Here is a 13,031-nt window from a genome sequence, read left to right as displayed (position 1 = left end):
ACCCTGTCTATTCCTCTACCACCAGATGTCACTATGCGCCTCCAGCTAGAGAATATGCCAATGTTACAATGCGCAGCATTTTAAAGTTTGAGTTTCCATGATATTCATATCCATACATGATCACTTTGAGGACTAATAACAACGGGATGTTTTACAGTCAATCGAAAGGTTTTTGTAATCTACCATACAGGATTTTTTTTTTGCAGTTGGTGTGTGGATCTGTGTAAATCTGTGAATTGTGTGTAGCACAGATTTGACCATTTAAACATATTTACAGTTGGAAAGGGCTGAGAAAAAGACTCCCTCTGGGAAGTGACACACAGCCTCTCTCTGCTAACACCTCTCAGGCTCTGGTGCGGTCTGCAGCCAAAACATTATATTCATGTGAAGGGAGAAGGATGCTGTGCTTAAATCTGCTGCCTGCAAGGACATAGCAAAAGATGAATCACTTTCATTCAATCTTTCATTCACTCCACCTTGCATTTGACTAGAAAGTGCTCTGCTTTTAGTCAAATGAGACAAAAAACTGCCTATTTTGTTCACAAACAAAGTACTTATAAAATGGATGCTATTTTCCATCTGACCTGACAGACCTTTAGCTGTGTGTTGAAGGTCTGTCTGTCTGTCAGTGGCTATATGAGTGCATAGCAGAACAAAGAGGGTACAAAGGCCTACAAATCTGAGAAAAGTTTCTCACTCTTGGCCTTGCTGCTTCCCAGAGCTGGGCTTCTCCATCTCTTCAACTTCCCATTGCGACACATTGAAGGAAATGTTGGCCGATTCTTGTGAACACCTGTTATGTAATTCAATGTGGTTCGTTAATAGGCTATGTACTGACTACACATATGTACTGTTGTGTTATTTAGAAATAAATCACATTACTCTTACAAAGGCTACTTCAGTTACTACAAGACTACTTCTAATGATGATTATAACAATAGCATATAACATGATAATATGTAGGAAAACAATAATAAACTATTTCTCCTTCATCTATTTATTATTATTATTGTTGTTATTTTATCATCAATACAGAATTAGATAATTTGATCATTTAATTGCCTTACATTTGTAAGGTTAGGCTATATTATGCTGGTAAATTAACTTACTGAAGTAGGGACAATATATTGCACATGTTCATGTTTTCATATGACAATATTCGTCTGTCAAACAGAAAACACCGGAAGTAGGCGGTTAGAGAGGGAGAGAACATAGACGGTCCTTGCTATCTGGGATCCTTGGGAAGTCGTACCCCCCCATTTAAAATGGTTAAGGTAAGGGTTAGGTAAGGGTTAGGTTTGATGTTAGGGTAAGGGTAGTTAGTATGTGTTAAGGTTAGGGTTTAGGATATGGACGTCCCAGGGATCCCAGATAGCACTGACTGATCATAGAGTGGAGAGCAAGCGAAAGACATGAGAGAGAGAGAGAGAGAGAACGAAAAAAACTGCGTAGCGAACAGTTAGAAAGAGACGGGAGAGGTTCATTTTCTGGGTCGTACGTACGTTGCGGAGCTTTCCCTTACTTTTATGCAAAAAAGACAACTCAATTGATCGTCCCGTCAAGGTAGGTTTGTTAACTATGTCAGCTTCGAGAAGATTTTGGACAAGCATATTTCGTGCAGACGGTGTCTATTGCGAAAGAATGTTCTGACAGCGCTTTGTAAACAAACTATGGTTAGAGTTGTGCGGCTCTGCCATCTGTTACGTTAGCCGAACGTGGTTATAATGTCACCGACAATACCACGTGAACCTACAAATATATATTTTTCCACTTTACAATATTGATTGACTATATTGTTAATATACTATTTACTTTGTTATTGGTGTTTGTTGACCCTGTCTCATATATATATATATCTCTTGTGAGATATATATATTGAATCAACAGGCTGTCCAACCCCCTCCTGGGAGTCAAGCGAGAACTCGGCTAGATCATTTATTTTCTTTAACATTACACAATGTTTTTAACAGAACGTCTTGAAGGCTAAATTATTAACATCATTTGCATGTAGGCTATAACACATGTTATTTCGGATCATTGAAATAGCTTGTAGCCAAGTTCAAACGCAAATTGGAATTCGAGTTTATTCTATCAAACCGTTAGCCAGCGCGAGGCGCATATCATGGTATAATGAATGTGCGTGTGGAACTCCTCTCAAGAATTTGTGTTGTAGCCTAACAGGTGAAAGTTCAACTTCTATTGCACATCTGTGTTAGTTAGTTAGGTAACTTTCGAATTTAGATAAGAACTAGATAAATACATGATCAGTGCAACAAAGAAACTGAGTAGTAATCCACTGTAAAGTGTTTGTGGAGATGGCACAAACACTTTACAGTGGATTATTTGGCAGAATATTTTTCGGAGATGTTTTTTATTCTGTCCAAGTTTGCTGGTGAAAATGGGCGCGTACCGTTTTTAAATTAAGGAAAAATTTGACAAAATGTTAACAGCCATGTGATAATACACAACTGTGCACAATGACACAGACTTTTTATTTGGTGTTGATGTAACCGATGTGAAATGGCCCGGGTATGGGCGAGGGGACGGTCTAAAGTTATACTGTTACATTGATATGCTGGTAAAGTAGCCCAATGTTTATCTTATTGCACCTGGAGAGCAAGGCAGCCTGGCTATTGGTCAGGTGATGCAGTCAAGGTGTGACATTCTCTCTGCTCCTGTTTATTTGAGTGCTTTATGCCAGTTGTTCTCCAAGCCTCCTTACCACAACTGAGTAAACGTGGGTGTTTGGAACACAAACAATGGATTTAATTTAAGACGCTTTATGTCAATGATTCAAAATTAAATCTGGAATAAAACAAGCCACATCATCTAGTTGTTCTAATAGTCTCCCAATCCCTCATTGATATGTGTCAGTTAGTGTTTTTCTTGTTTTATAACAAAATGGCCACACAGGATGCTGTGTAAAATGTGGTCAGTTGTCATAACAATGAAAACAAATAACAAACACATGCTGTATGAGTAATTGCTCTGAGCGGGTGAATCAAATCACATTTAATTAGTATTGTTGGCCCTTTAGAACCAAAACTATCACTCTGTTTGCTTTCTTATTCCCCTCTTGTGAGAAATGAGCTCAACACATTTTGTACGCAATAGGCTTCAACTAACCTGAGATTAATTGATTCACACTGTGTTATCAAGGGGGCTCATTCACTTGTTTTCGTTCACAACTGTTGCTCTTGGGGTTAGAAGAAGCACCGTCACAGTATCGATGACGTGGATGTCGGTTAAATGCGGAAGGCACATTTCGGTGGGATACATTCAGTTGTGCAACTGACCAGGTATCCCCTTTACCTTTCCCGAATGAATGTCACTGAAGCCACTGATGTGTTGGCATTAAAATGCCACCGAAAGCAGTGGTTGTGGTTGTTGTCACTGAAGAGATGGACATGTCCCATAATAGTACACTGTGTGACTCACATGCAAAGGTATGCAATTGGAAACATAGTTGTTGATGTTTAGCTGAAATGTCACCACGTACCTTGACGTTATAGTGTATGACTAGACTGTCATATAGCTCAACCGTACAAGCACAGACAGGTCTCTGTATAAAGAAAATACCCTTAAATTGTTGATGTGTTGATGACTAAAATGTCAATGTCACTGCGAGCTTTGAGTGGTGATAAGATTTGTGTGTGTGTGTGTGTGTGTGTCCGTCCGCGTGTGTGTGCGTTACAACCACACCGAGTATGGACATTGATGTTTGTTTAAAGAAACTCAGATAAAGAAAGTCATTACTTCCTGCGATGCAGTTTGATTGCACCCCACCTTGTCCCTGTGTATCCTACCCCTTTCATGTTGTAATGACATTATACACACACCAACTGACAGCAGCACAGGTCAGGATGCTTTGATGAGTGTTTTGCTAACCGGGGGTAACAGTCAGGTGCACTACCAGACTTCCTTGACCCTGCCCACCACCCCTTGAAAATTAATGGATTTGGTAGATGTTTTTATTTTTCTGACCCCCTGCAGTTATAGTTTTGCCTGACGACTCATTCTGAATTTAACTCTGCTGCTCTATCGATCGCTCCATACATTCATGGTGGATAAGAAATGGTAGTGGGTGGGGTGTTTGGCCGAAGTGATGTGGATGGGTAGTCAGGCTAGTTAGAATTGGAAGAGGAAGTGCAAACTCTAACATAGCCTATTAGCTGGAAAGGTATCTCCAAACACATTTTTGCTAGTAGAAGCTGTTTAGCTGGTTAAACAAAGGTTAGTCATGTGTTGGCAAAAACTAATGTCCACGTCAAGAATGCTTACCAGCAGCCTTACCTGCTTTTTTTCAGTCTATGTCAGATACACCAGTGAGTGTAATTAGCTCCAATTACTGTGTTTTGCTAAATATTAGGAGTTCAGAAATCAAGTTGACATAAACATTTGTTTATTCTGTTGTTGCTTGTGATGGTCATTTGTAATATTCATTAAAAGAAGGATCCCCAGTTTAAGACCCCTGATCTAGCTGAATTCTCTGACCCATATCTCCTCCACAGCATAATGTACCTTCCTCTCACAATTCACCACCCACAACCACTCCTTATTCCTCCTCCACAACCACTCCATATTCCTCCCCCACCACCCACAACCACTCCTTATTCCTCCATTACCACCAACCACTCCTTATTCCTATACCACCCACAACCACTCCTTATTCCCCCACCACCCACAACCACTCCTTATTCCTCCATTACCACCAACCACTCCTTATTCCTATACCATCCACAACCACTCCTTATTCCTATACCACCCACAACCACTCCTTATTCCTCCCCCACCACCCACAACCACTCCTTATTCCTATACCACCCACAACCACTTCTTATTCCTCCCCCACCACCCACAACCACTCCTTATTCCTCCATTATGAACAACCACTCCTTATTTCTCAACCACCCACAACCACTCCTTATTCCTATACCACCCACAAACAGTCCTTATTCCTCCACCACCCACAACCACTCCTTATTCCTCCCCCACCCACAACCACTCCTTATTCCTATACCACCCACAAACAGTCCTTATTCCTCCACCACCCACAACCACTCCTTATTCCTCCCCCACCCACAACCACTCCTTATTCATCCACCACCCACAACCACTCCTTATTCCCCCACCACCCACAACCACCCTTATTCCCCCACCACCCACAACCACTCCTTATTCCTCCACCACCCACAAACAGTCCTTATTCCTCCACCACCCACAACCACTCCTTATTCCTCCCCCACCCACAACCACTCCTTATTCATCCACCACCCACAACCACTCCTTATTCCCCCACCACCCACAACCACTCCTTATTCCCCCACCACCCACAACCACTTCTTATTCCCCCACCACCCACAACCACTCCTTATTCCCCCACCACCCACAACCACTCCTTATTCCCCCACCACCCACAACCACTCCTTATTCCCCCACCACCGACAACCACTTCTTATTCCTCCACCACCCACAACCACTCCTTATTCCCCCACCACCCACAACCACTCCTTATTCCTCCACCACCCACATCCACTCCTTATTCCTCCACCACCCACAACCACTCCTTATTCCCCCACCACCGACAACCACTTCTTATTCCTCCACCACCCACAACCACTCCTTATTCCCCCACCACCCACAACCACTCCTTATTCCCCCACCACCCACAACCACTCCTTATTCCTCCACCACCCACAACCACTCCTTATTCCTCCACCACCCACAACCACTCCTTATTCCCCCACCACCGACAACCACTCCTTATTCCTCCACCACCCACAACCACTCCGTATTCCACCACCACCCACAACCACTCCTTATTCATCCACCACCCACAACCACTCCTTATTCACCCACCACCCACAACCACCCCTTATTCCTCAACCACCCACAACCACTCCTTATTCCTCCACCACCCACAACCACTCCTTATTCATCCACCACCCACAACCACTCCTTATTCCTCCACCACCCACAACCACTCCTTATTCATCCACCACCCACAACCACTCCCTATTCCACCACCACCCACAACCACTCCTTATTATTCCACCACCCACAAAACTCTTTATTCCTCCACCACCCACAACCACTCCTTATTCCTCCACCACCCTTTCACCATCCAGGTATCTCTGACTAGTTGGGTACTCAACATCAGGTCATCTTGGCTGTTTGGTTTGAGGTAGAGATTGAAAGAAGGATGCTTGCAGTATTGATGTTCCTGACCCGAGTGCTCCTGTCATACCATGTTCACTGCTATCTACTACTTCTCCCTGGGGCTGCATGCCCTTTAGCAGATGAGGACTTTTGAAAAAAGAGTGTTGACTTTGGCTCTATATATGTTTTATTACTTAGATTGGATTTTTGAAAGGTTTCTGGCTCTGTTCCATTTGCTCTTTGGCTGCTTATAAGTTCTGCTGTATTGGGCTTTCTGTCCTGATGCCTGTAAAGTATTTGTGGTACTCGGTCCTGTAGATTTTCCTTAATGGATTGTCTGCCCAGCTTCATCTGCACAATTTGGGATGTGTTTTCCCTCGCTAAAATAAATAAGCACTTGGTCAGACATCAATAAAAACTGTTATGGTAAACCATCAAGGATTGTTTGCACCACTTAACCCTGACCCACTTGACATTATGTGAAGCGCTGCCTGGGGAGCCCACACGGTTAATTCAACTGGACTATGTAACTGGCCATTTCCACTGCCAAGACAAAGTTTCAGAGGTCGTTTTGGGTCTGGCTGACGAGGACAGTTGCCATGCCGGGCACACATGAGTTGGACAGCACAACCTGTCCTAGGCAGGGAGGGATAAGAAACAGACACAGAGAGACAGCCCCAGAAACAGCAGGGGAACAGGGGAAACCCTATGCTTAAGGATCCCGTCTCTCAACAGGCAGGGAAGGCCATGTGGTCACAGCATGCCCGTGTGCTTAGCCAAGGTTCCCCCACTTTATCTCCTTCCCTGCTACCAGGCAAGCCATGGCAGGGACACTGACCTGATGGGTCTTTACTGGAAGGGCTGGAGGAAAGAGGAAGATAAGAGGTTTTGGGGCATGGGCGGGTTGCTCTGATGCTGGTGAAAAGGGATGGTTAGTTGAAGTATTCCATTCATGCCTGTGATGAATTCATGGATGCAACACATTATAATTCTGTGGTTTCCATGGCGCTGTGAGGTCGCACAGGCAGAGAGCTCTGTACATATTGTACATATTTTAGGGTTGGACTCTTAGTCGACTGCTCGATTGTTTGGTCAATAGGCTGTTGGTCGGCTGAGATTTCTTGAGTCGAGCAGGTGCACAAGACACCTGTCTGATTCGCGCCTGTCTCAGTGGACTAATCCAATGCGGAGGCCACAGGGAGGGCATAGTCCATCACTCTAAGACATGTGATACTGATATTGTATATGCTTGTATTATGTAAAAAATAATGGTGCAACACTAATATATCTAATATTATTTCATAACAAATGTTGGGTACAGTTGCTATGTGCATAATGGCAAAGTTAACCAGCATAATGGGATTGAGAACAATGTGGTGGAGGCAGCAGCAGCAGGGACAAGGAAACGGCCCTTGCCTTAGCCTAATTGTCAAAGAAAATTGAGTAGCGAGGAAATCCCAACTTCATTTGGTCTATAATCAATAGCCTAACTTAAATGTGTAAAGCATCCATATACAGTGCCTTCGGAAAGTATTCAGACCCCTTGACTTTTTCAGCATTCTGTTAGGTTACAGCCTGATTAAATATTTTTTTTCCCTAAGCAATCTACACACAATATCCCATAATGACAAAGCGAAAACAGGTTTTTAGGACAATTCAAAACAGAAATACCTTATTTACATAAGTATTCAGACCCTTTGCTATGAGACTTGAAATTGAGCTCAGGTGCATCCTGTTTCCATCGATCATCCTTGAGATGTTTCCACAACTTCATTGGAGTCCACCAGTAGTAAATGCAATTGATTGGACATGATTTGAAAAGGTACACACCTGTCTATATAAGGTCCCACAGTTGACAGTGCATGTCAGAGCAAAAACCAAGCCATGAGGTCGAAGGAATTGTCCGTAGAGCTCCAAGACAGGATTGTGTCAAGGCACAGATCTGGGGAAGGGTACAAAAAAATTCTGCCACATTGATGGTCCCCAAGAACACAGTGGCCTCCATCATTCTTAAATGGAAGATGTTTGGAACCACCAAGACTTTTCGTAGAGCTGGCCGCCGGGCCAAACTGAGCAATCGGGGGAGAAGGGCCTTGTTCGGAGAGGTGACCAAGAACCTGATGATCACTCTGACAGAGCTCTAGAGTTCCCCTGTGGAGATGGGAGAACCTTCCAGAAGGACAACCATCTCTGAAGCACTCCACCAATCAGGCCTTTATGGTAGAGTGGCTAGACAGAAGCCACTCCTCCGTAAAAGGCACATGACAGCCCGCTTGGAGTTTGCCAAAAGGCACCTAAAGGACCATGAGAAACAAGACTTTCTGGTCTGATGAAACCAAGATTGAACTCTTTGGCCTGAATGCCAAGCGTCACGTCTGGAGGAAACCTGGCACCATTTTCAGGGGCAGGGACTGGGAGACTAGTCAGGATCGAGGCAAAGATGAACGGAGCAAAGTACAGAGAGATCCTTGATGAAAACCTGCTCCAGAGCTCTCAGGACCTCAGACTGGGGCGAAGGTTCACCTTCCAACAGGACAACAACCCTAAACACACAGCCAAGACCACACAGGAGTGGCTTCGGGACATGTCTCAGAATGTCCTTGAGTGGCCCAGCCAGAGCCTGTACTTGAACCCGATCAAACATCTCTGGAGAGACCTGAAAATACCTGACAGAACTTTAGAGGTCGGCAGGGAAGAATGGGAGAAATTCCCCAAATACAGGGGTTCCAATAAATTAGCAAACATTTCTAAAACTTTTTTTACTTTTTCACTATGGGGTCTTGTGTATAGATTTTCAGATATATATATATATTTTTTTTAAATACATTTTTGAATAAGGCTGTAACGTAACGTGGAAAAAGTCAAGGAGTCTGAATACTTTCTGAAGGCACAGTATATCTACAGAAATAAGACAGATTTTGCTTCTGTTAGCCTGTTTGAGTGTTTGTTTAATAGCCTACTAATTCCGTGAGCACCAAGCCTCATGCAACGGCAAAATGTCAGCTGAAGCAAATTCCCAGATTCCGCTTTTTGATCTCTGCTATGCTGTAATGAAGGCTTTACATTTTATTTTTGTTAGAACAGACTTATAATTTATTCAGTGTTGTTTACACTTCCAAACCGTCAGAAAAATGATATTGTAATCTAACAGCACCTGTCATTGCTGTAATGAAAAGCACTATACAAATACAATCTGTTTTTATTATGAAGATTATTGTTATTAATAATCTTAATCATAATAATAAAGGTGTAAACTGTATTTGGGAAAAGTTCCTGGCTTGGTTATCAGTCATTAATCCCTTGTCCTGTCAGAATGCCTTGAGTCAGGAGTCCCACAGTCACGGATTATTTTATACAGTTGAGGAGAGGAAGCCATCCAAGCCAGGTGAAAAATAAATTTTTACAACCTGTGTGTTGTGATAATTGCATTGTTTGCTCTATAACCTGTTAGTTCATACGCCTTGCCACTGTGATATATAGGCCTAAGGTCGAGACAATGAGAAGACACAGTGGCAGAATAAATTCAAACACACCTTTGTTTCATCACAAAACCGGAGAGCAACATCTGTCCTGTGAAGTCCACAAAGCATATTGCATGAAACAAACAGTAACATGAACTACAGCATGGTCAATCAAGTTCATGTTTCCGACATTTTCAAACTACGAAACAACTATTGATTTAGAACCATGGAGAGTTACTTCAAGCCTCAAAGAAAACAGGAGCTGCTTCCACTATTCCAGCACCATTTCAACTTCAACATTTCAACATCATCAAATCACCTCTGCTTAGTCTAATACAGACAGTATTAATAAGATACCAAAAATAATTTTGTTCAATGAAAGCCAAATGAGATGTGGCTGATGGTTCTGATTTCCGTGTGTGTGTGTGTGTGTGTGTGTGTGTGTGTGTGTGCATGCGTTTGTGCGTGCAAGTAGAAAAAACATGTCGACTCGCCCTACTTGTAGAGAAACAACCAATGCCATCCTCCTCTCTTTCATGACTCTATCATCCAGTTCAGGCTTTTAGTTTTTGTTGTCCTAGTCTACCTGGCTAAAATGCTTGCTTGCTAGCCTAACTTCCTTTCATGGCCAACGATGCACCAGGCCAGCTAGTTTACATTAGCGTACTACATCTAGCTACATATTGAACTTTCATCCTCTCAGTCCAGGGGCACAATGTATGGTTAGATCAGAATCGCTGTTATAGTCATTGTCCAGTACGGAGAATTAAGTCAAACCACAAGTCCAAATCCCTATCTCCATCCTTGGCTAATTTAGCAAAGGGACGATTTTAGCTAGCTAGCCACCGGAGGACAATGACAATAAGATTTGTTTTACTGTAAATTACATGTTGCTTCGGATGTGATGTGAGTGGTGTGGAACTAAATCCCAACTTGCTTCCCACGCTTGACACTTTTTTGGCGGGCCAGGACCATTCACAGTTGATCTCACTCAGTTTATCTCAATGCCGATTGGCTATTATTATTTTATTCTTTGTCAAGGGAAGCCAAATGCTCGCTGGCTTCCCTTGCTTTCAATTATATGGGCGGCAACAATGTCATACTCTTTTAAACCAGACAGCATCAGATAGATGGCCTACACATATTGAAGGAAAATGCTGAAACACAGAGAGACCCGAAGATGGACGGGGGAGGAAGGAGGAAGAAAAGGGGAGGAGGTGTTGATAGGAGGTTGAAATGGTCCATGTTTGACCATTGAATATCGTAAAGGCTGTTATTGGTGTAGGATAATCAAATGTTAGATTAGGACTAAGAGGGGGTTCCAATTTGAGCAGGAGGAAGTGTTGCCCAATCAGAGTGCGGTGTCATGTAGGCTACAAGGAAGTGGGCGCCTTCAACATTGAAGCCAACTTTAAAGGCGAGTCGAGACTGACTGATCTACAAATCTCTGTGCATCTAAAAAAACGACTCAATCTTAGTTGTAGATCAGTCAGTCACTATTTACCCATGATGCATCGCAGTGTTAATGATGTCAAACACAGCCATTGAGTACCTCGGTGTGTGGCGTGGCCTTTTTCAGATGGCCACGGTGTTGATTGTTTTCTTTTTACATTCTCTCTCTTCTCTCCTCTCTGCCTTTAGCTGAGTAACAGTGTGTTGTCCAGTCCAAGCAGAGATTAAACCTCACTAGGGTGAGCGTGAAACGGGTTGAAAAAATTTTCAAGCAGAGAGAGGAGGAAGGGAGGAAGGGAGGAAGACAGTTAAAGGGAAAGAGATACTGTAGTAGGGGAAGAGTCCCGGGGTCTATGAGAAAGCATGTGGTGGTGAAAGCAAGGCTCACGCTAACCCCCACTAACCCCTACCCCCACCAACCCCGCCCCTTTCAGTTGGGCTCAAACTAATCCTATCGTCACATGACCTCCAGAGCGCTCAGCCTTGCCTAGGCAGGACTGATCGGTCTGTCAAATACATCATGTAGCCTGGGTCACGGTTGACAGCTACATCACATTACTCTGAAGTTTGTATCTAGTAACACTAAATGGGCTACATTGTTAACAAGAGGTTTATCATCCAACTAAAATTCTTCCTTTTTAAAATGGTTTAAATGGTCCACAACGTCATCAACACCCATGGAGTTGGCTCACTCCTCCTGGTCTTGATGTGCCAGGGCAATGTATCTCTCTGTCTCTCTCTCTCTCTCTCTCCCTCTTTCACTTTTGCTCTCTCTCATTCACTGTATTTCTCTGCTAGACTGTAAAAAAATATATGTATTTGAAAGATTTCTCTCTTCCTCTGTGTTGCGCACCAGACACTGAGACGCGGGATAAGGCCTCCGGATATTATCTTTATGACACACAAGAAATGACCAGCGCTCTCGAAGAAGGTCCCTCTCAGCCGTCGCTCTCAGCCAGCCATGGAAAGGTAGCATGCAAATTAGGGAGGGCCATGTGGCTGTGAGCATCACGTTTTTCCTCAAATGTCGCCTGTGGATATTGTTGTTTTTGCTCTGATTCCGCGTTTCTGACTGAGTTAAGCTGACTGAGTTAAATGTGATATGTATTTGTTAAATGTGATGGTCTTTGGATGTACCTTACTTAATTAACTTGTATTTCTGGTTAATTCCTTCTTAAATGTCCATTGGTATTTTATTGGGGTTGGGGGATAACTGGTGTTATCTGCCTCAGGACTACCTGACATGATGACTCCTTGCTGTCCCCAGTCCACCTGGCCGTGCTGCTGCTCCAGTTTCAACTGTTCTGCCTTATTAATATTGGACCATGCTGGTCATTTATGAACATTTGAACATCTTGGCCATGTTCTGTTATAATCTCCACCTGGCACAGCCAGAATAGGACTGGCCACCCCTCATAGCCTGGTTCCTCTCTAGGTTTCTTCCTAGGTTTTGGCCTTTCTAGGGAGTTTTTCCTAGCCACCGTGCTTCTACATCTGCATTGCTTGCTGTTTGGGGTTTTAGGCTGGGTTTCTGTACACTTTGAGATATCAGCTGATGTACGAAGGGCTATATAAATACATTTGATTTGATTTGTTATCTATACTTGTTGCAATATGCAAATTGTATGCAGGGTAGCATAGTGGTTAGAGTGTTGGACTAGTAACCGAAAGGTTGCAAGTTCGAATCCCCGAGCTGACAAGGTACAAATCTGTCGTTCTGCCCCTGAACAGGCAGTTAACCCACTGTTCCTAGGCCGTCATTGAAAATAAGAATTTGTTCTTAACTGACTTGCCTAGTAAAATAAAATAAAAAAATAAATAAAATAAAAAATTAGAAACCAGAATTTCAACTTCAGTAAAAAGCTACTTCAGAGTTACATTCTAAACAGGAGCACATTGAGCAGTATATTTACAGTATATTCTTAATTTATTTTTGGGGTTCTTTTTACCCCTTTTTCG

At 43.1% G+C, this 13,031-nt stretch overlaps 1 protein-coding gene across 2 annotated transcripts in view; it reads left to right on the top strand.

Moving 5' to 3' along the window:
• The first annotated feature begins 1,257 nt into the window (after nt 1-1,257).
• Nucleotides 1,258-13,031, top strand: part of LOC139364717 (signal transducer and activator of transcription 5B-like) — a 97,374-nt gene continuing 85,600 nt past the window's right edge. Inside the window, exon 1 of one of the 2 annotated variants that reach the window (XM_071101709.1) lies at nt 1,258-1,563. Coding sequence is in view for 1 of the 2 variants with exons in the window: in XM_071101708.1 (XP_070957809.1) it covers nt 11,886-12,041 (156 nt within the window). In the remaining variant the exon portion in view is untranslated. Of the gene's footprint in view, nt 1,564-11,731; nt 12,042-13,031 lie in introns of those variants that run through there. The other variant, XM_071101708.1, reaches the window with a different exon arrangement.

This window comes from Oncorhynchus clarkii, chromosome 13 (assembly GCF_045791955.1).
Source record: "Oncorhynchus clarkii lewisi isolate Uvic-CL-2024 chromosome 13, UVic_Ocla_1.0, whole genome shotgun sequence".
NCBI lineage: Eukaryota > Metazoa > Chordata > Actinopteri > Salmoniformes > Salmonidae > Oncorhynchus > Oncorhynchus clarkii.
The sequence above is the reverse complement of the archived record's forward strand: the minus strand, read 5'-3'. Positions and strand labels throughout refer to the sequence as shown.